General features: G+C 43.9%; 2 protein-coding genes across 3 annotated transcripts in view; one reads left to right on the top strand and one right to left on the bottom strand.

The window, feature by feature from the left end:
* Pkd1l3 (polycystin 1 like 3, transient receptor potential channel interacting) overlaps positions 1-175 on the top strand; it is a 52,879-nt gene extending 52,704 nt beyond the window's left edge. Inside the window, exon 31 of the mRNA XM_060393251.1 lies at positions 49-175. Within this exon, the coding sequence (XP_060249234.1) occupies positions 49-175 (127 nt within the window). The remainder of the gene's footprint in view (positions 1-48) is intronic.
* Ist1 (IST1 factor associated with ESCRT-III) lies at positions 135-20,918 on the bottom strand. 2 transcript variants are annotated; one of them, XM_021658095.2, is made up of 11 exons: positions 20,847-20,918; positions 11,151-11,253; positions 10,258-10,438; positions 9,779-9,866; positions 6,800-6,883; positions 6,222-6,332; positions 5,058-5,270; positions 4,376-4,468; positions 3,257-3,338; positions 2,946-2,994; positions 135-224 (listed from the first exon to the last, which is right to left on the bottom strand). In XM_021658095.2, the coding sequence occupies exons 1-10, from the start codon at positions 20,904-20,906 to the stop codon at positions 2,990-2,992; spliced, it is 1,020 nt and encodes a 339-aa protein (XP_021513770.1). In that variant the 5' UTR covers positions 20,907-20,918; the 3' UTR covers positions 135-224; positions 2,946-2,989. The 2 variants fall into 2 exon arrangements, with proteins under 2 accessions (XP_021513770.1, XP_021513766.2); XM_021658091.2 differs by lacking the exons at positions 135-224; positions 2,946-2,994; positions 3,257-3,338 and having other exon boundaries at positions 3,349-4,468; positions 20,847-20,916.
* Between the last annotated feature and the right edge of the window lie 339 nt (positions 20,919-21,257).

Below are 21,257 nucleotides of genomic sequence, written 5' to 3'. Positions count from 1 at the left end.
ACAATGTGGTTGTTGCCTACTTTGAGAGACCTATGTTTTCTTTTTTAGCTCCTCAAATCTCCGGGAAAGATCATCAAAGTCTATGTCTTCTGACGCCGAGGTATTGGCTCCCGCAGATGCTGTCGGGAGCGTGTCTGGCACAGATGGCAACTCTGGCAGTACAAAGGTGTTGTAATTGTCCACAGGTCTGGAAGGGGGCTTTACAGGAGCGTCTGGCTTGGGTCCTAATTAAATGAGGGCAAAGAGCACAATGTTACAAATGGCAGAAAAATGACTCTGCCATCCTTTTGACAAATCTACCACCAAAATCCCCACAATCCCTTTGGCAGAGGACAAAAAAAGGGGGGGGGGGTGCATGAGAGGCTGGGATGCAGCTGAGTATTTACCTGGCATACACAAAGCAATGCGGACAACTGAGCATGGTGGCATATGCCTGTAACTGCCAGCACCAGGGAGGGAGAAGCAAGCGGATAAAGAAGCCCAAGGTCATGCTAACACCAGTACTCAGTACTATCTGGTGTAACAGTAGTAGTCTGTTCTGTATACAGTCTTCCATTTGGCTCTTTTCTTCCTTCTCCTCTTCCAATGCTGGAGATCAAGTCCAGGAATTTGTACATGCTGGGCAAGTACCACACCACCGAGCTTATGGCCCCAGACTCCCAGTGCATCACAACACCCACCTTCTCTATTTTAGACATGCTTTCCGGGGTGCTAGGAGCACTGCATTTTTTTTTTCAATGACTTATTTTTATTTTGTGTGAATTGGTATTTTTCCTGCATGTGTGAGGATGCTGGACCTCCTGGAGCTGGAGTTACTGACAATTCTGAGCTGCCCTGAGGGTGCTGGGAACTGAACCTGGTCCTCTGGAAGAATAGCCAGAGCTCTTAACCAGTGAGCCAACTCTATAGTCCTAGCACTTCACTTTTTAACTTAACTGAGTAAGTACATGGACATGTCTGCTTTATGAAAATTCACCCTTATTTTTTGTGCCTATTTTGCCCTCTATGCTGGCCAGTTTTATATCAACTGGACACAAGCTAGAATCATTTGGGAAAAGGAACTCTCAATTAAGAAAATGTCTCCATCAGATTAATGTGCGAGGTCTCTCCCACTGGGGGCAATGTCTTCCCTAGGTAGGTGGTATTATCAGGCCGAAGTAGGCAGTGGTGGCACATGCCTTTAATCCCAGCACTCGGGAGGCAGAGGCAGGTAGATCTCTGAGTTCGAGGCCAGTCTGGTCTACAGAGTGAGTTCCAGGACAGCCAAGGTTACACAGAGAAACCCTGTCTCAAAAAACAAAACAACAACAAAAAGAAAGAAAGAGAGAGAGAAGAAGGAAGGAAGGAAGGAAGGAAGGAAGGAAGGAAGGAAGGAAGAAGGGAAGATAGATAGATAAAGAAGTTGGGCTGAACAATAGAGCTGGCTATGTTGGCATGGATATGGATGAGCTGGCCCTAAGGGCATGAGTGGGAGAGCTGGCACCATTGGGCTAGCCAGCCAGAGCAGTGCTGGAAGGCTTGCCCTGATGGTATGGGTGGGAGAGAGATGGCAGGCTGACCAGCTCAGCTACCACCAAGGCCCAGTCCAGGGCTTTGAAGCCAACATCTAACCCATCTATGACTGCTGGAGCATGTGAAGGGGCCTGTTCTATAGAACCAAAGCTGCAGGATCTCCATGACATAGGGCAATGACACACTATCTGAGGAGAGTCTCAGTGAGGACCCAGTATTGATAGGGTAGCAGAAACCAGAGGCCTTGAACCAGACCAATGACACATGAGAATGAACATTTGCAAGCAAAGAAGTGTGGACCAAAGGATATACTGTGGGATGCACTGTAACACACTATAGCTTCCACAAAAAGGTTTTTTTTTTGGGGGGGGGAGGGTCAGGGATAGGAGGAAGGTGGGTACAAAGGGACAGGGAGATGAATGGGATTGGGTGAAATTCATGAAGAATCAATAAAAAGTTGAAAAAAAAAAAAAAAAAGAAATCACATTGAGCAAGCTATGAGACTGAGCAGGTAAACAGCATCCCTCCGTGGCTTCTGCTTCAGTTTCTGGCTCCAGATCCTGAGCTGACTTTGACAATGGACTATGACATAGGAATATAAACAAAATGAACCCTTTCCTCAAGTTGCTTTTGATCATGGTGTTTTATCACTGCAATAGAAACTAAGACACCGTTTTTTAATACCTCACTTCAAAAACCAACTAAAGTGGGGGGCTAGAGTGACGGCTCAGTGGTTAAAAGCTCTTTTAGAGGGCCCAACTTTGATCCTTAGCACCCAGCAACAGTCTGTAACTCCAGTTCTAGGGGATCCAATGCTCCCTTCAAGTCTCCAAGGGCAATAAATACACACGGTATATAGACATATGCACACAAAACAATTAAATAAAAGTAAAAAAAAAAAAAAAAAGAATGGGGGAGGGCTGGAGAGATGGGCCAGCAAGAGAGCACATGCTACTCTTCCAGAAGCCCCAAGTTCAGCTCCTACCATCCATGTCAAAACCACCATGTTCAACTAGGCATGGAGGACACACTCCTTTAATCCCAGCACTTAGGAAGCAGAGGCATCTCTACAACGTGCTTTCTAGGACAGTCAGGGCTATACAGAGAAACCCTGTCTCAAAAACAAAATAAAAAACTCCCACCTATCACTGTAGCCCCAGAAGGATCAACCAGCCTCCATAGGGACATGCACTCATGTGTATAAAACCCACATATATTTAAATAATGAAAAATAGAAATGTATTTTAAAAAAAAACTTGAAGTGACTAAAGATAAACAGAACTTGAAAGATTGGAGCTAGGCAAATATCTTATGTTTCAAAGCAAGAAGTCCTGAGTTTTGTTAGAAGAGAGGATATAGACCATGAGCAGAATGCTATGGAAACAGGAACAGTTAAGAGAACAGGATTCAGCAGCTTTCTGAAACACACTCACCAACAATCTGTGCAGAAGAAACATTTTTATCACCATTAATGTCATCAACCTGCAAAACAAAGACTGTTACCAAAGAATGGCATCTCTAGACAAAGTACTAACACTGTTACCAGCTCCTTGCTTTCCAAAAGCTAAGCCTTTTGCCAAAAGCAACAGAATCTGCTCCTAGAAGTATGCTTCCTACTCTGCACACTTCTCTGAACCACAGTAAGACACCATGCCAACCTCTGAACTGCTAAGCAAAGAAAGCCTCACCACACTGTGACACTTCTCAGCTTCCAGGCAAAGCAAACTAGTAAATCTATACAAACCAAGGCCTTGAGGACTGATAAAGATCCATCTCATTCCACAAACAGTTGGCCGGGTTTGGTTCCAGGGAAACTTAGTTACCAACTAAAGATGGAAACCAAGGAAAAGAATGATAAGCAAACTAAGGATCAGGGAGAGCTTCCTATGTGAGTAATTACACAGCAACCCCACACCAACGTGTTTCCTAAGGAAACCATAAGCTGGAATCGGCTCTCAAATGTATGTATGAGTCATGTAGGTTTATGCAACACTGGCAGAAAACAAGTAATTCTGAGGTAGAGCTGCTGTTACACAGTTCAAGGCATCTTTACCACATGAGTCATTTATGAAAATTTCCCCACACCCCTAAGCACTGGTGCTGCACCTAAGGCCTCTTCCACAACAGATATGCACCCCACCATTGAACTACTTCCCTAGTTTTGGTTTACTTTTCATTTTGAAACAAGGTTTAAGATTTGTGATCTACTTCAGCTTCTAAGCTGCTAAGATTACTGACCTGTGCCACAGGTTTGCTCTAAGTTTTAGCTTCAAGAATAAAATGTGAAATCAACACTACAGGCCAAAAATGACTAACTGCACACTTTTGACTAAGTCAAATTACCTTGTTACTATTCTTTCCCATGAATGTTGAGAAATTAAAAAAAAAAAAAACAAAACCTGACACTCTAATAAACATTTTAATATCAAATTAATATCAAATATTACAGCAGCTCCCTGTGATACAGCAGTTCAGTAGAGCATATGATCTACATTAAGGCTCTAGTAGAGCACCACTTCCTTTTTACTTTTCTAGATGGGCTCATGTAGTCCAGGCTGACCTTGAACTCCTGACCCTCCAAAGTGTTGAGACTATAGGCATGTGCCACCATGCCCATCTGAGTAGCTTCCTAAGAGCAGCTCCTTCCTGATTCCTAGCTTCAGTGCCAACATAGCATGCCCACCACAAATGCCACCAACAGCACTCTCCATCTCCAGGGCAGTATGAAAGCAACAAAGAATCCCGAAGCAAGAGCAATACCCATACTAAGTTGATCAAAAGTTTGCCTTCCCTGTTGTCATTATTTTGCTCTCTTCATGGGATTCATTCTCCTGCCGTTTATCAAAGAGGCTCAGGCACTTACAGATTCATACGATGGGGGAGTTGCTGGTATCTGAGGTGGGTGAATGTTAGGAAAGGCCTGGTAAGTCCCCACTGGCAATCCACTGAAATCCGACTGAAAGAGAAAAGCAGTATCAGAAACACTGCTCCCAATCTGTAACTTCTGTATGGCACGGAAAGAAACGTGTGAATACACACATGTATGTATGATGTAGGTATGTATGTATATATGTATATGTTCAAGATCTCAAAGAAAGGCTCAAAAGGATCACGTGGTAGTCCACAACAAGCACTTCAATGTTTCTCTCAAGAAAAAAAATGAATCCCTTCTTTGCTAACAATGACCTACTATAAATACCATATCAATAAAGGCTTTTCAGCCTGGTAATAAAGGAATTTCTTCATTTTCAGGGAAAAATGTACTAGCATTACTGTAACAGGTCCCAGGTGTTTAGTAACCTTTCCTAAAAGGGTTTTCCTAGCACTATCTTTAGATTTTTCTACTCCAGTGCTTGCAGCTGAAATCAAGGACTTTCCTGAATCTGATAGTCCCTCAATACACTTGCTTGATCACTCAGTTAATACAGATATTCCTACTGTTCTATATTCCTGGAAACCTGCATCTCCTCAGTATGCTTACAGAGTCCTCTTCCACACATATTCTAAAGCTTACACCCACACTTTCTTTATATATACACACTTACTGGTCCTTTTGGCAGTGGATATGAGAAGGGAGCATTTGGAGATGGCATTGGCATTGGCATGGGCATGGGCATGGGCATTGGCACTGTTCCATCAGGTACACCAACAGGGGCTGTGAACCCGCCCCCTCCTCCTCTTCCAGGGCCACCTTTCTTCACATCATCTGTAAATCCAACATCAATAAGATCTGTATCCACCCCAACAGGAGCTTCTGCCTAAGAAAAAAAAAAAAACAAAACACAAGCACCTATTAATCCATGGCCATGGCCAAGTTCCCTAAAAAAGTCTAGGGCTACACATGTAAGCATAAAAGTTGTTTATTCTGGTCTCATGTAGCCCAGGCTAGCCTTGAACTGATCTTCTTGCTTCTATCTCCTAGTTAATGGGATTAACTGCTTTTCTGCTAATCTGATACTACTTTTCTTTCAAAAATAGTGTTCACAACATCAACACCTTTTGGGAAAGTGAAGGTTTAGGGAGAACACTGCACTGAAGGATGTACCACAGCCTCAGACAGTTCCCCACAAAGAAAGGGGTCTACAAAGGTCTCCAAGAGAGGGGCGAAGGCAGACTATAGAGTTTAAAAATCCCCGCCCTGGCCAGATTCAGAAGAAAACGCCCCAGGAAAGAACACTCTCTTCAGCAGAGGGCCAGCTCTGAAGGAACTCTTAGTTCAGGAGCTTCACACATCCATACTCCTGCAGCCAGGGAAAAAGCTGCTGTCCTGATGTGTTTGTGTGCTGGAGGCTGGTTAGTGTAAGCACGTCTCCCATACCACACCCCACTAACTTTATCATTATATGCAGGACAGAGAATTTGTTTTACACGCATTTCTCCACTCAGCTTTTTGAGCACTCCCCGCACATAGCACAATAAATGAACTATGTAAGTCTGGGGTATTGCTCCACTTCGTCAAGTTCACTGAAAGGCAGAAATACCATGCTTTTACAGTTCTGTCACAGTTGTGCATTCTCAAGATGCCTTCATTCACTCAATCTCCAGCTTTAAATGCCCTATGAGGCTTGCAGCATATCTATTGTTATACAAGAAGATACTGGCTGAAAAAGGCTTACAAGCAACAACTGGCTAGTATAAATAATAGCTCCCCGCCCCCAAGAAGTTCTATACACAACCTCATTTTCCTTTGTGTTCTGGCATAAACTCACCATTACCACAGAGTCAGGTTCATAGGGTACATTGTAATTCTTGGCAATTTCAATCAGGTATCTCTCCACTAGGATTTTGGGTGGGGCTTCTACACTCAGTTTATGCATTAGCTGTAATAAAAGATCAATGTTAAGAAGCATCTAATTAGCAACCAGCCTAACCCTAACCCATTTCTTAAAAATTGTAGTTCCTCTCATTTTACTGGAGAAACTGAGGGGCTATTTTGCTCTAGTTGAATGGCACATTACAGGGCGCATGCTCTCCTCACTCTAGTTACAGATGAAGACAGGTACTGAGAAAAGACCAGCACTAATGCTGTCCCCATTTCACTCATCCAATCCTTTTTTCCACTCTCCTTCCTGCCTTTCTAACTCTCAGAGCAGGGAAAGGAAAAAGCAGCACAGTCAGGTGCCAGGTAGGGAAAAGGCCAAATTTCACTGTCAGCCACATAGGTGTCCTCTGCCCATCACTATAAAACATCCCCAGCTAACTCCTCCATGCCCCTGCACAACCCAAATGCCTGCTGGTAATAAACCACCTGTCCCACCGGATCCTATTCAGCAGACAGGTTCATTACCCTGTCATTCACAGTCCCAATCTGGTTGGTCCTGCACAACTTGCCATATTCCTTGCTATATTTGGCACAGAGCTGATCAGCAACCTACAAGGAAAAAGAAAAATCGTAACAGAAACCATTCCCATAAAAAGCTTCACAATTCCTCTTATCAACAATAAACTTATCTTTATTACTGGGTTTTTAAAAGAAAGTCTGCTTTTTGTTGTTTTGTTTTTTGAGTCAGGGTTTCTCTGTAGCCCTGCCTATCCTGGAACTCACTCTAGACCAGGCTGAATCTCGAACTCAGAGATTCAACTGCCTCTGCTTCCTGAGGAACCACCACCTGGCTGAATAGTGTCTCAAAAAACAAGACACTATTCTAGGGAGTCTTAGAATCTCTGTGTAAAATCATCATTACCATCACCACCATCATCATCATCCAACAGGGCTGGAGAGATGGCTTAGAGGTTAAGAGCACTGTTTGTTCTTCCAGAGGTCCTGAGTTCAATTCCCAGCAACCACATGGTGGCTCACAACCATGAGATCTCTTCTGGCTGCAAGCACACAGGCAGGCAGAATACTGTATAAATAATAAATGCATGAATTAAAAAAAAAAAAACTAATAAAAGGCCACCTGCAGCTAGGATAAATGCTACTAAAAAAAGGTACAACATAGCCAGGCAGTGGTGGCGCACACCTTTAATACCAGGAGGCAAAGGCAGGTGGACCTCTCTGAGTTCGAAGCCAGCCTGGTCTACAGAGTGATTCCAGGACAGCCAAGGATACACAGAGAAACTCTGTCTCAAAAAAAACCAAAGGGGAAAAAAAAAGGGAAGAAAAGTACAACATGCAAATCAGACCTGAGCAGAAAAGTGAGGTACAGTTGCCCCTAAAGAAAGCAATGTTTTGTCAATATTTCAAATATTATTAGAAGTAACTAAGCAAAGAACTTGGTATGGTATCATATATCTGTACCCCTAATACGAGGCAGAGGCAGGAGGAGCCCCCCCCCACCACAAGTCTCTGAGAGCAACCAGGGCTACATAGCAAGAAACAAAACAAGTTAACTCAACAAGAACAGAAATAAAATAAAGTTCTCCTGGGGCTAAAACATGGCCAATACACAAACCTGAAGCAAAGTACAGTGAGTCAATAGTGCAAAATGTAAGGAGTACAGTAACAGCTAAAGACAGGCAAATGACAGAATGCTAATACAGGGTTTTAAAACAAGGAGTTGCCTTAGCATAGAATGTGCTACCTTAAAATGTTTCCGTTTTAGACTAAAATCAGAAAGAAGGAGAGGAGGACCTCCCCTATCAGTGGACTTGGGGAGGGGCGTGCATGCAGAAAGGGGAGGGAGGGGAGGAGGGAGGGGCGTATGGGGTGATACAAAATGAATAAAGTGTAATTAATAAAAGTTAAAAAAAATGTTTCCGTTTTATGGTTTACAGTTGTATAAGAACTGTGAGCTGTCTGTAGCACACCTACCATCCCAACACTTGAGAAATAAAGGCAGAAGGATCAGAAGTTCAAGGTCACTTTCAACTACGTAACAAATATACAACCACCCTGGGTTATATGAGAGCCTGTGTGATAAGCTGAATGTAACTGGCCCCCATAGAACCACAGGGAGTGCACTATTACCAGGTGTGGCTTTGTTGGAGTAGGTGTGGCCTTGCTGGAGGAAGGATCACTGTGGAAGCGGGCTTTGAGGTCTCACATGCTCAAGCTAGGTCCAGTGTGGCTTTGTCTCCTCCTGCTGCTTGCACACCAACTTGCACACAGAACTCTCAGCTCCTTCTCCAGCATCATGTCTACCAGAATGCTGCCACATTCCCTGCCATGACAATAATGGACTACACCTCTGAAACTGTAAGCCAGCCCCAAAGTAAATGTTTTCCTTTTTTAAGAGTTGTCACAGACACGTTGTCTCTTCAGAACAATAGAAAACCTAACAAAGACAACCTGTCTCAAAAAAAAAGAAAAACTGGGACAGATGGCTCAGCAATAAACAGCATTTGCTAAGGTGGCTCATGACTGCCCATAACTCCAAGTTCTAGGGAATCTGACATCCTCTTCTGGCCTCTGAAGAAACCAGGCATGGACACGACGCACACACATGCATTCACGCACACAGGCAAACACTCATGCACATAAAAATCTAAAAACAAAACAAAAATGTTCTGGAGATGCACACAGCTCAGTGATAGACACCTGTTCCATGTGTGTGAGGCCCTGGGTTGGAGCCCCAGCACCACAAAAACAAGATGATACAAAGCAAAATGTTTTTCCATGTACACAAATAAGGTCAAATAAATATATGTGTATAGTATATGTAGGTTTTCTCCCTGTCCCTCTGCAGAGGCTTGCGTCTTTTGAGACATGGTCATGCAATGCAGTCCAGACTGGCTTTTACTCATGCCCTCTTGCCTCAGCCTCCAAAGTATCAAGGCTGTATTACCATACTTAACTAAAATCTAATTTAAGGCACAACTGTTGGCACACAAACCTAGCCCTTTAGAAAGCTGAAAAGGAGTAACTGATTAACAAAGCCTATTTCAAAAGGTTGTGTACAAGATACCCAAGCAAATAAATAGACTTTTCTTTTTTTGGTTTGTTTGTTTTTTTGTTTTTGGAGACAGGAGTTCTCTGTGTAGCCTTGGCTGTCCTAGACTTGTTTTGTAGACCAGGTGGGCTCGAACTCACAGAGATCTGTGTGCCCCTGCCTTCCCAAGTGCCGGGATAAAGAGACTTTTCTAATGACACAAAAAACTACACAGACAGGGTATGGTGGCACATACCTTTAATCCCAGCACTAAAGAGGCAGAGAAAGGTGGATTTCTGTGAATTCGAGGTCAGCCTGGTTGAGATGAGTTCCAGGCCAGCTAGAGTGACACAGTAAGACTTTGTCAAATAAAATAAAATATAATTAAATTAAATTAAAATACATAAATAAATAAAATGAAACCTACAGATATTACAGAAACTGCTTGTACTCACTATTTTCAACTCAGCTACTTCTGACTGAAGCCGAGGAGCAGCCCAGATCAGCGTAGACACAGATTCAGCCAGACCAGAATCCAGCTCCCTAATGAAGAAAAAAATTAAATAAATTAATATCCTCTACGACAAGCCAACGAAAACCGTATTTCTTCTATTGTATACCAGATGACATCCAAAGTAATTTCACAAATTATACTATCTTCTGGTAACTGGTGTTCCAGTCATTTCATTTCCCTATTTTACTTTTGGAGAAACTGAAACTAAATGACACGCCCAAGCCCACAAACCTTAGACAAGCTGAACCAAACCTCAACCTGGGGACACTTCAGATTCTGTTTTCAGTAACAGAGAAAAGACCCTTGGAAATGTGGAAGAACCCCTTCGTGTCCACCTGCTGCAGATATATGTAGACGGAAATCATATTGCTCCATTCTCAAATTCCAGGTATGGTTAGCTTCTGAGGCAAGATAGCTTACTTCATAGACTGGATAAGGCCAAACCGAGCCAGCAGCAGGTCACAGTAGAGCTCCAGGATCTCCATGGCCTCCACAAGGTAGTCCTCCCGGATAATGTGCTCCACGCGGATGCGTGCTCGCTCATCCTTGCCAGCGGCCAGATAGTCAGCAATCTCCTTCCTTGCTTTCTGAGCCAGTTCCGCTGGGACACAAACCCCACTCCAGTCACACAGCAGTAGTGCACTAGGACCTGGCTAGTGGGCCAACCTCCACCCACCAGAGAAGCCTGAGAAGATGGGTGCTGTCATCTACGACACTCCAGCTCATACTCCCTTAGCACATCTACTCTCATGATGCTCTAGAGTTTGCTACCCTGTACAGATGAGAGTAGGACTTACGCTGACAGTTCCCACTCAGGAGCCACTGCTCCAGGGTACCTCTGCGTACCACAAGAAAGAGGCTCAAGTGCCTGGGACATGTAAAATGGCATAAAATGTGCAGATCATCTAAGCTTAGTCTGCTGTATGCTTTAAACCATATCTAGATTACTTATACAGTGTAACAGAAATGCTACATAAATGGTTGTTATAATGCATTATTTTGGAATAATGACAGGAAGTCTGTACATACTCAGTACAGACTAATTTTTTTCTTTAAATATTTCTGATCAGCATTTGTCTGACTGCATGGATGTGAAGCCCATGGATGCACAGCATATAAATACAGAGGGGTCATCAAGCAGACCCTTTCTCTGCAAAGAGTGTTTCAGTTTAACTCTACATAGGAGGCAGACAAGTGTCCTAACTGCAAAGCTATAGGAAGGACTCATAGGGCTAGCCTGAAGGATCCATCTTGGGCTGCTGGCAGCCCCCAAAAAAGGGGGAGAAAGATGATGAGGTTGGTACAGTACTCACTTTTTTTTTTCTCCAACAGTTTAAGACGATTTATGACTAATCTCAAATTGACTCGTAAGCGCTCAGCTTTGAAGCCAGAGCCCAGCATTCTGTTCTGCTCCTCCTGGAAAAGTGGCAGAACAAATGAGTCCAGATTAGTTCAGGAACTAGCACAACTCAGAGGCAGACTAGCAACATAAACCATAGTGGTCTCTTTTTTCCTTTTGGTGTTGGGAATTGAGCCCAGAGCTGTGCACATGCTAAGCACATCTCTACCACTACGCTACCTCCTCAGCTTAGTGTTTTTCTAAAACAATAACATGATCTAAACATCGTTTATATATCATTTTACGATTGTTCAAAGAACTGACTGAATAGAAACAAGTAAGTATGAAATCTGAGAGAATCTGCTAATAGAAAAAAATCAATACATAGGCACTGGCCACAGGAGCAGGGTGAGTAAAAAGACAAGGAGGCTAGGCAAAGTGGGGCACAGCTTTAGCCCAAGTAGGGCACAGCTTTAGCCCCAGCACTCAGGAAGCAGAGGCAGGCAGATCTCTGTGAGTCTGAAGCCAGCCTGGTCTACATAATGAATTCCAAGATAAGCACAGCTACAGAGACAAACTGTCTCAAAAAACAAACAAACAAACACAAACAACAAAAAAACAAAAACAAGGCAAGAAGTACTCCCATTTAAAAAAAAAAAAAAAAAAAACCTCAAAAATGGTAATCTTTCTTAAAGCTTGCCGAAGTTAAAACAAAATTCAAAATATCCACATGTTAATTTCTCAAGTTTTGCTATTAAATCTGAAAAGTTTGTTGCCTGGTATCACAGAAATGTCATTAGCGTCTACTCAGGCACAGAACTTACACAGGGGTGAAGAGTACACGCAGGAACATTCTATAATAGCGCTATTTACCAAGAATTGCCCCACAGCCAAAAGTCAGCATAACCACCACAGGGCATCAGGACACACCCTGTACACTGACTACTGTATATTCTATTTCAAGACAGTACAATTTCTATTTAGATTTTATTTCTGGACTCAAAACTTTAAAACAATATAATAGCCAAGCAGAAGCTAGAACTGACAAAGTAACCAAGGAAAAGGCAAATAAAACGGACAAAATATGCAAACAGTAGGACTAGTATTTCCCTGTGTAAAAAGCACTTCCAGAAGACAACAGGGTACTTCATTTTGTGAAATTGCCTCTGGAAACCCTTACATAACATTGGATAACTTGTATGTCACAGAATATCTCTCATCCATTATGCTGAATTATTTTCAATCCGTTCAACAAGCATTATTGATTATATGTCAGACTCAGGCTAGATACTGGAAATAAAGTGTAAGTACAGCCTTTGCCTCTCACAAGGAAATTATATTTTATTGAAGCTATAATAGTGTTTGAAAAGGCCTATAATTACAGGGCCTCTCCGTTGGGAGTGACTGAAGACAGCTTGCACTGTCATAGCTGGCGGGGAGACTACTGGCAACTAATGAGCAGAAGCCTTACAAGACCTGCCAAAACCTCAACAGAGCTAAGAGTGAAAAACTTATTGTAAAGAAATGACCCAAACTCTTAGGACAATCGTAATGAAAGGTCCTCCTGACAGCAAGCATACACTCACCCTAAAGAACAAAGCAAATACGTGTAAAGGGAAAGTGTGAGCCTGATGTGGTGGTACAAGTTGACACATGTCAAGACCCTGTCTCAACCCAAAAACCTCCCAAGCACAAGGCTCGGTATGTGTAAAATCCCAGGTTCCAGCAACAAGAAGCTTTCTGAGAGTCAAAATCCCAATACTCTACCAAAATATATGTTGGTAGGCCTAAACAGCATCAATACTCTCAGGCATTCATAAGCAGAGATGAATAGGGAGTAGGAAGAAAGAAAAGCATTAACAACTACTATCATTTACTCTCTAGTCACCTGCACCAAATCAGCCATCAACTATGTGCAGAACTAAGAATAAAACTTAAGTAAGAATAAAACCTAAAGCCAGGTATGGCATTTGTAGCCCTAAACTCTGAAGAAAGAGGTGGTAAGAGTCCTTGAGTCTCAATAGATAGGGAGAGCTATTAATTTAAAACTTAAATGTACCTGAAACTAAACCCCAGGTAAATATACCACGTACTACTTAGTTCTTTATTAAACTATAAACTGTAATAGAGCTCAGATCACATGTACAAGACCTAAATGAAAATGGGGGTGTGGCCGCAGAAAAGGGAAAAAGGACTGTAGAAGCCAAGGGGGTCAAGGACACCGTGAGAGCATGGGCCACAGAATCAACTAAGCAGGGCTCATAGCGGCTCACAGACAAACATGGGCCCTGTGTGGGTCTGAGCTAAGTCCTTATGGCTGTATAGCTTGGTGTTCTTGTGGAACTCCCAACAATGGAAGTGGGGGGGGTGCGTCTGACTCTTTTGACTGTGCTTGGAACTCTTTTTCTCCTACTGGGTTACCACGTCCTGATGTGATATGTGGGTTTGTGCCCAACAGTCTTATTGTATCTTGTTAGGCCATATTTGGTGGATATTCCTGGGAGTCCTGCTCTTTCTTTTTTTTGGGGGGGGGGATCTGAGGGAGAGGGGAGATGCGAGAGGAACTAGGAGGAGTGGAGGGAGAGGAAAGTGTGATCAGAATATAAAGTATTCGAGAAAGATAAAAGTTATAAAGAAAAGAAGATGAGGGTATGGGAGGAGGGACTGCTCAAATCTAACAACCTGAGTCCAATTCCCAACAGCTACATAAAAAGCTGGGCAAGGTGGCACAGGGTTGTAATCCCAGTGCTGGGGAGGCAGACAGGCAGGTCCCTGGGGTTCAGTGGCCACCCAGCCGACGAGGTGAGCTCCAGGTTTCCAGTTAAGAGCCTGTCTCAAAAAACAAGGTTGACGGCTCCCAAGGAACAACACAGGAGGTTCACCTCTGGGCTCTACATGCTCAAACAGCCTCTTCCACACGTATGTACTGAGTGCCATCTAGACTGTAACGAGCCTAGACATGGCTTGGTGGTTAAGAGCCCCTCTTTCAGGAGACCTGGATTTAACTGCCAGCACCAACATGAGAGACAGCTCACAACCACCTGTAACTCCAGCTGCAGACCCACTGCCACCTTCTGGCTCAGCTGGGCGCCAGCACGCACATGGTGTGCACAGACCTCCATCTGATCAAAACACTCACATACACAAAACAGATACAGCTAAAAGGAAAAGCCACTGTTCCTAAGTGACCCAAAGAAATAAATGGTGTGGTAGAGTTTACTATGACCTTGCCAGCTGCCTGTTTGGAAGTTGTCACAAAGTCAAAAGATAAAAAAAATAGGGCATAACGGAGAGTTGTAAGTTGGGGCAGAAAACTGCCAAGATTTCGGTGGTTCTTAAGTAGTCTATGTTGCAATCTATGTCAATTCTACAACATATCAAAACAAAATTTTAGTCATGTTTGTATTTTAAAAGTGTGAAAACAAGAGCTGGAATGATGGTTAAGAGCACTTGCTGCTTTTGCAGAGGACTTGGGCTGGTTCTCAACACCAATACACTGTCTTAAAACTGTCTCTGTACAGTTTCAGGGGAGCTGACTTTCACAGTTGTGCTCATGGTGTACTTAGGGAGATGCAAAAATTACAAACATAATTTAAAGAAACAAATAGAAGTATTAGAACAGTAAGAAACTTGATATAGAGGATCAACAACAGAATGGAAACAGAAGAGTCAGCAGACTTAAAGAGAGATCAGTAGAAGTCTAAAACTTGAAAAAGAAACTATTAGCTGGAAGGTGGTGGCACACCCCTTTAATTCCAGCACTGAGGAGGTGGATCTCTTTGAGTCCAAGGCTAGCCTGGTCTATGGAGCAAGTTTTCAGACAGGTAGAGCTATACAGAGAAACCCTGTCTCAAAAAACAAACAAAAAAAAAAAAAAAGGAAGGAAGAAAGAAGGAAGGAAGGGAAAGAAAGAAAGACACGAAGGAAGGAAGGAAGGAAGGAAGGAAGGAAGGGAGAGAAAGAGAAAACAAAGAGGACCCTGGGTAAGATGATCAATCCTCACTCAGAAGTGCAAACAGGATAGACATCTGAAGCAGGAGAAGACAGGGAACAGAACAGGAACATACCACAGAGGGCCTCTGAAAGACCCTCCCCAGCAGGGTACAGAAGCAGATGCTGAGACTCATAGCCAAACTTTGGGGAGAATGCAGGGAATCTTATGGAAGAAGGGAGAGATAGAAAGACATGGAGGGGACAAAAGATCCACAAAGAGACCAAGAGAGCCAAAAAAAATCTGGGCCCAGGGGGCCTGCAGGGACTGATGAACCAACCAAGGATTGCATGGAGAGGACCTAGAACCCCTGCTCAGATGTAGCCCATGGGCATCCCCTAGTAATGTTCATGACACTGCCATGACAATGTCTCTGACATGAAATCGGTTGCCTGCTCTTTAATCATCTCCCCCTGGTGGGGTGGGCTTGCAAGGCCACAGAGAAAGAGGATCCAGATAACCCCGATGAGACCTGATAGGCAAGGGTCAGATAGTAAGGGAGGAGGACCTGCCCTATCAGTGGTCTAGGGGAGGGGCATAGGGAGGTAGGATGGCTGGAAGGGGATGAAGAAGGGGGCTACAGCCGTGACACAAAGTAAATAAACTGTAATAAATAATGATAATATTTTTAAAAGAACTATTAAAAAAATTGGTAACGACCCCTTCCTCCAAAAAGTAACAACCTACACAGGAAATCATCGAAGAAATCTCTTAAAAATTGTGATAAGGGTGCTGACATGAGTCTCTGTGATTGCTGGCTTCTGGCAGGGGTATAGGTGGGGAAGTACTGTTTTCTTTAAGGGGCTGGCTACTGGGAGTTTGACCATGCTCCAGTAAGTTTATATATAGGCAATACAAATTGAACTTGGGGGGTTCTTCTTTCTGGGGGGAGGATCCTAAGGGTGGGGGTGGACATGGGAAGACTGGGAAGTCAGTGTGATGGGGTGCATAATTTGAAAGTCCCAAACAATTAAAATATTATGAAAAAACATTCTGATAAAAATAATCAAAACCATAATTGGAGCAGTGCTTGTACAACCATGAGCATGGGAGTTTGTGTTCCAGCAAAGACACCCACATATGCCTGTGACCCTAGCACTGATCTAAGTGGATCCAGGCTTACTGAAACTTGCTAGCTTCCAGCCTCACCAAGAAAACCTGAGTCCCAGGTTCGTAGAGACAACCCTCCTCAAATAAAGGTGGGGAGAGCTGGAGAGATGGCTCAGAGGTTTAGAGCGCTTCTACTGGCTGTTCTTCCAGAGGTCCTGAGTTCAGTTCCCATCAACCACAGGGTGGCTCACAACCATCTAGATCAGGCACCCTCTTCTGGCGTGCAGGTGTACATGCAGACAAAACACTGTATATGTAATAAATAAATACTTTAAAAAAAAAAGAATGTGGAGAGGACACCAGATACCCATTTCAGGACTCCATGAAAGAACACAAGAGTGTTCTTGCACATACATGTGCATATACACCAAAGAGGGAGATACCTAACTCATAAACACACAAATAAAAATGAACAAAGTACACCAGGTGATAGGGCCCATGCCTTTAATCCCAGCACTAGGGAGGCAGAGGCAGCAGGATCTCTGAGTTCCAGCCTCTCTGAGACGAGCCTGGTCTATAGAGTGAGTTCCAGGACAGCCAGGGCTACATACAGAAATGGGGTGGGTAACACAACAAAGTATGAAAAGGACAGCATTATTTGAAGGACAGCAGGGAAGGGTATACAAGACAGCTTGGGAAAAGGAAAGGGAAGGGGGAAATGTACTTATAATCTCAAAAGTTGTAATAAACAAAGCCTCAAATATTATCAAAACAATACAAGAGTCTAATGTTTGTATCTAATTCCAGAGGGGCTGGGAATATAACTCAGTGCTAAAGCATTTGCAAGATGCCCTAGATTTGAGCTTTTGTACTGTGCAAAAATAAAAGTTAAAAAAAGCTACTTGATAAAACTTCTACTAGCTAGAATTCCCCTAAATTAACACACATACACACAGAGACTCAAAAAACTCCAAAAACAATAAAACCTAGAGATTCACGCCCCATCTCATCATAATCAAACTGCTGAAATCAGAGCCAGAGATTTATTTTTTCCCTGAAATAGGGCTTCTCTGTGTAGCCCTAGCTGTCCTGGAACTCAATCTAGACCAAGCTGGCTTTGAACTCTGCCTCTGCCTCTCCATGGGCTGGAATTAAAGGTATGTGCTACCACTCCCAGCCATAGATAATAAATAAATAAATAAATAAATAAATAAATAAATAAATAAATGAGCTGAGTAAGGCTAGATAAAATATCCTCTAGTGTATGTATTCAGATGATCAGACATTGTAGCATGAACCTATTGCTGCTTGGGACAAAGGGGATCACCTGAGGCCAGCCCAGCAAGATCCCAAAATCGAGAAAGAAGAGGACAAGCTATAATTTCACCTGAGATCATAGAGACCAAAAGAAAAGAGTCATTTTAAAAATACTGACAGAAAGAAACCATCAACCCAGAAACCTTACAACCAGCAAAATATCCCTCCGAATTAAAGGTGAAACAAGACATGATCCCATGAGGGAAATGAAGTTTTGTCCTCAACAGAACTGCTGTAAAAGAACAGCTAAGGAAAAGGCCAGTGAGATGGCTCCATGTAAAAGTGCCCACTGGCAAGCCTGGCGATCTGGGTTCTAGCACCAGAAGCCACAACAGAGTGGAAGAAGAAAACTAATTCCATAATCCTCTGATGTGAACACACAGCACCGCCTGTGCCACCCCTCCAACACACATATACAGAAATGACAACTGGATGAATAACCTTAATAGACTGTTTCTCTCAACTCTGTTAAACTTGATAGTTTAGAACAAAACCAGTATATTTATATTTTCAAAATACATAAATGTAATACTTAAAATAAACATTCTATAAGGAGAGGAAGCTGAAACAACCTATGTAATAGTAATATTTCTGCATTCTACCAGAAGTGGAAAAATGCTGACTCTAAAAACAGCCACATCTATGACCTCCATAGCACTCACACAGACACACACAAGTACTTTAAAGATTTGTATTTTTATTCATGTGTCATGTATGTATTTCTGTATATGCACGCCACATGTGGGTGAGTGTCAACAGGCCAGAAGAGGGCATGAGGATCCCTTGGAGCTGAAGTTACAGGTGGTTGTAAGACACCAGAAATAGGTCCTGGGAACCAAAACTAGGGTCTGGAAAAGCAATAAGCAGCGCTCTTCACCCTTTAGCAATCTCTACTTTAAAACACGCCAGGCTTTAAACCAGAATACTAAGCCAGGTGCAGTGACACAGGCCTGTAATCCCAGTACTCAGGAAGACAGAAGCAGGTGGATCTCTGAATTCAAAGCCAGCCTGGTCTACAAAGCAAGTCCAGGACAGCCTAGGCTACACAGAGAAAACCTATGGGGGTGAGGAGGAGAAGTATACTAAAAACTGACCAAAAACCTAAAAGGTAGCAAAAGTAGTAAGCAGATGTGGTGGCAAAGAAAGTTAATACCAGCAGTTTAGGAGGCAGATGCAGGAGAATCTGAGTTTGAAACCAGCCTGGTTTACATAGTAAGGTCCATGCTATCCTGGGCTATATAGTGACACTGTGTCTTAAAAACAGCAACAAAAACCAAATAACAAGCGATGTCAAGAGTGGCTGTACAGGGACTTAAAGAGATGGTTCATTACATCAGTTAAAAGCATGCACTGGCCCCTCTTCCACATGACCCTGGGTTGTATTTCCTGGACCTACACGGTGGCTCACAACTGTTAACTCCATTCCCAGGTACCGGATGCATTCTTTTGGGCCAATGAGGGAACCAGGCATGCACATGATACAGACATACATGGAAGCAAAATATTCATAACATAAAATAATATTTTTTAAAAAGGGTACTGATGCACACCTGGATTCCCAGCATGTGAGAAACAGAAGCAGGAAGGATCATGAGTGTGAAAACAGCCTAGACTACACGACAAAACCTGTCTCAAAAGTGTCAGAATGAAAAAAACAAACAAACAAAAACAACTGTTCACAGTAAGGGTGAGTTAACCAAGAAAACACAACTGTAATTCTGAGTGCCTTTCATGAGAACATTCAAAACACATGAAACAAAAATTGACACATAGCAAAAAGAAATGACAATCTAATTACAGTTAGAAGATTCAATATGCCTCCCTTGGTAACTCATCAATTCAGCAGACAGGACATCGGCAAAGATGTTCTGTATTGGCTATTAATGACTGAATAAAACAGCTGAGAGAGTCAACTTAAGAAAGAACTATTTTCAAATTCTATGTGCGTGTGTGGAACAACTGTGGGTTCTCTTCCTATCTTGGAGGGACTGAAAATCAAACTCTTATCAGATTTGGCCACATGAGCCTCCTCCTCTTTATTCAATCCAGCTCGTCATTCAATCTAGCCTGTAAAATGTTGGCTGGACAAGACCTGGGTTCGATTCTCCACACCCACATGGTAGCTCACGACTATCCATAACTCCAGTTCCAGGTGATCTGAAACCCACTTCTGAACTCCACAGGCACCAAGCACACGCGTGATGCACAGATATACATGAAAGCAAAACACCATACACATAACATAAAAATAAATATTTAAAGAAAAAAAAAAAAGAAAACCGCATCAGTAATTTAAGGGTTCCACTTGAAATAACTTGGACTACACTTTGTTTTGCAGTTTTACTTTAAACCCCAATAAGTTACATATAACTGGGACTTGATCCTGAGAAGAGCTTCAATTAAGTGGACCAGAGTCTACCTCAAAGATTCTAGAGGTGCAGGTCTTGATAGAATGCAGCGGCACAGGAAGAAAAGAGAGTAGCCACAGAAAGTAATCAGGAGAAGAAAACTGTATTTTTATCAAGTGAGAATGTGAAGAAGCTGCATGAGGACGCTGTGAAGTTCCCCACAAAGGTCAAAAAAGAAAAAAAAAAAAAAAAAAAAAGGCTTCAGGGGTGTGAGATGTTTTTTAAATGTATCACCTAAGGTTTTATTAAGCTGTAAAAATACATGCATGAGGAAAAGTGTTATCGAAACAAGAACGGCGCAAGCTGATTGTTTTTCAGGTAGGACGGAGGAGTTATATTGCTTTGTTCTCGTAATAAAAAAAGGAAAAAAAAATCCGAAACACACCAGGAAAGGATAACAAAAGAAATCACAATCTCCTCTGAGAACCGTTCACCACCGGACTACAGACACAGCCCTTTGCAGCCGTAGCCTCCCTCTGCGGTCAGCCGACAGTCCCAGCCCCGAGCAGGGAGGTCCGCATCCAGGTTCAAGGTGCTGAGAGCCACGCCTGACCCCAGCATCCGGAAGAGGAGCGCGGCGGGCACCGGCCATCGGAGCCTGACTCACCGCGCAGCGACCGCGGCGGCGCAGACAGGGCCTTCCCGAGGGTCCCGACCCTACGACCCAGCGGGGGTGGGGGTGTCCTCTGAGCCCAGGTCACGACAGCGCCCGTGCCACGGTCCCCCGCGCCCGCGCGGCCGGAGCCCGACCTCAGGCCTGACCCCCGCTGCCAGCGCTTCCCCTTCCTCCCCGCTGACACGGGCGGAGGGTGCGACCTCACGGTCCCCACGCCGGCCGGGGTCCGGTCAGTGCGGGGCGGAGAACAGAAAGGCCGACAAGGGTGGCAGAGGAGGGCACGCTCACCTGGAGGGATCCTCGGGCCTGAGAACGGAAGAGACTGACTTCCGACGAGCCGCACAGCATCCAAAATGGCGACACCCCCGGCCTCACCACCGCGAACTCGGGCGGAGGAATCCTCGGGGCCCGCGTTGGCCACGCCCCGCTCCGCAGGGATTGGCTGCGCGCACAGCACTGGGCGGGGCTGAGGACTATTTCCCACGGCGGAGGCGCGGGACTTGACTCGTGACGCGTCCCGTCGCTCCCGGCGTTGAGTCACTCGCTAGGGGCGCGGTGGGGCGTGGGGAGGCTGTTCCTGCAGTCCGTGCCCGGTGAGTACCCGGGTTCCAGCTAGTCCCGGCCCCTGGAGAAGCCCGCTGCAGCCTGCGGTTCCGTGCGGAGGCTGGGGGCCCGCCAGACCATCGGCCTCGGAGGAGC

Source organism: Meriones unguiculatus, chromosome 10, assembly GCF_030254825.1.
Source record: "Meriones unguiculatus strain TT.TT164.6M chromosome 10, Bangor_MerUng_6.1, whole genome shotgun sequence".
NCBI classification, from domain to species: Eukaryota; Metazoa; Chordata; class Mammalia; order Rodentia; family Muridae; genus Meriones; species Meriones unguiculatus.
This window is presented reverse-complemented; position numbering and strand designations above follow the sequence as displayed.

Excerpts from the sequence above, each read along its gene's own strand:
- Ist1 (XM_021658095.2), bottom strand. The coding sequence starts at position 20,906 with ATGCTGTGCGGCTCGTCGGAAGTCAGTCTCTTCCGTTCTCAGGCCCGA. Across the intron at positions 10,439-11,150 it reads ACTGTTGGAGAAAAAAAAAA|CGGAACTGGCTCAGAAAGCA; the intron begins GTGAGTACTGTA and ends TTTGTGTCCCAG. Across the intron at positions 4,469-5,057 it reads ATCCACTGCCAAAAGGACCA|TCGGATTTCAGTGGATTGCC; the intron begins GTAAGTGTGTAT and ends TTTCTCTTTCAG.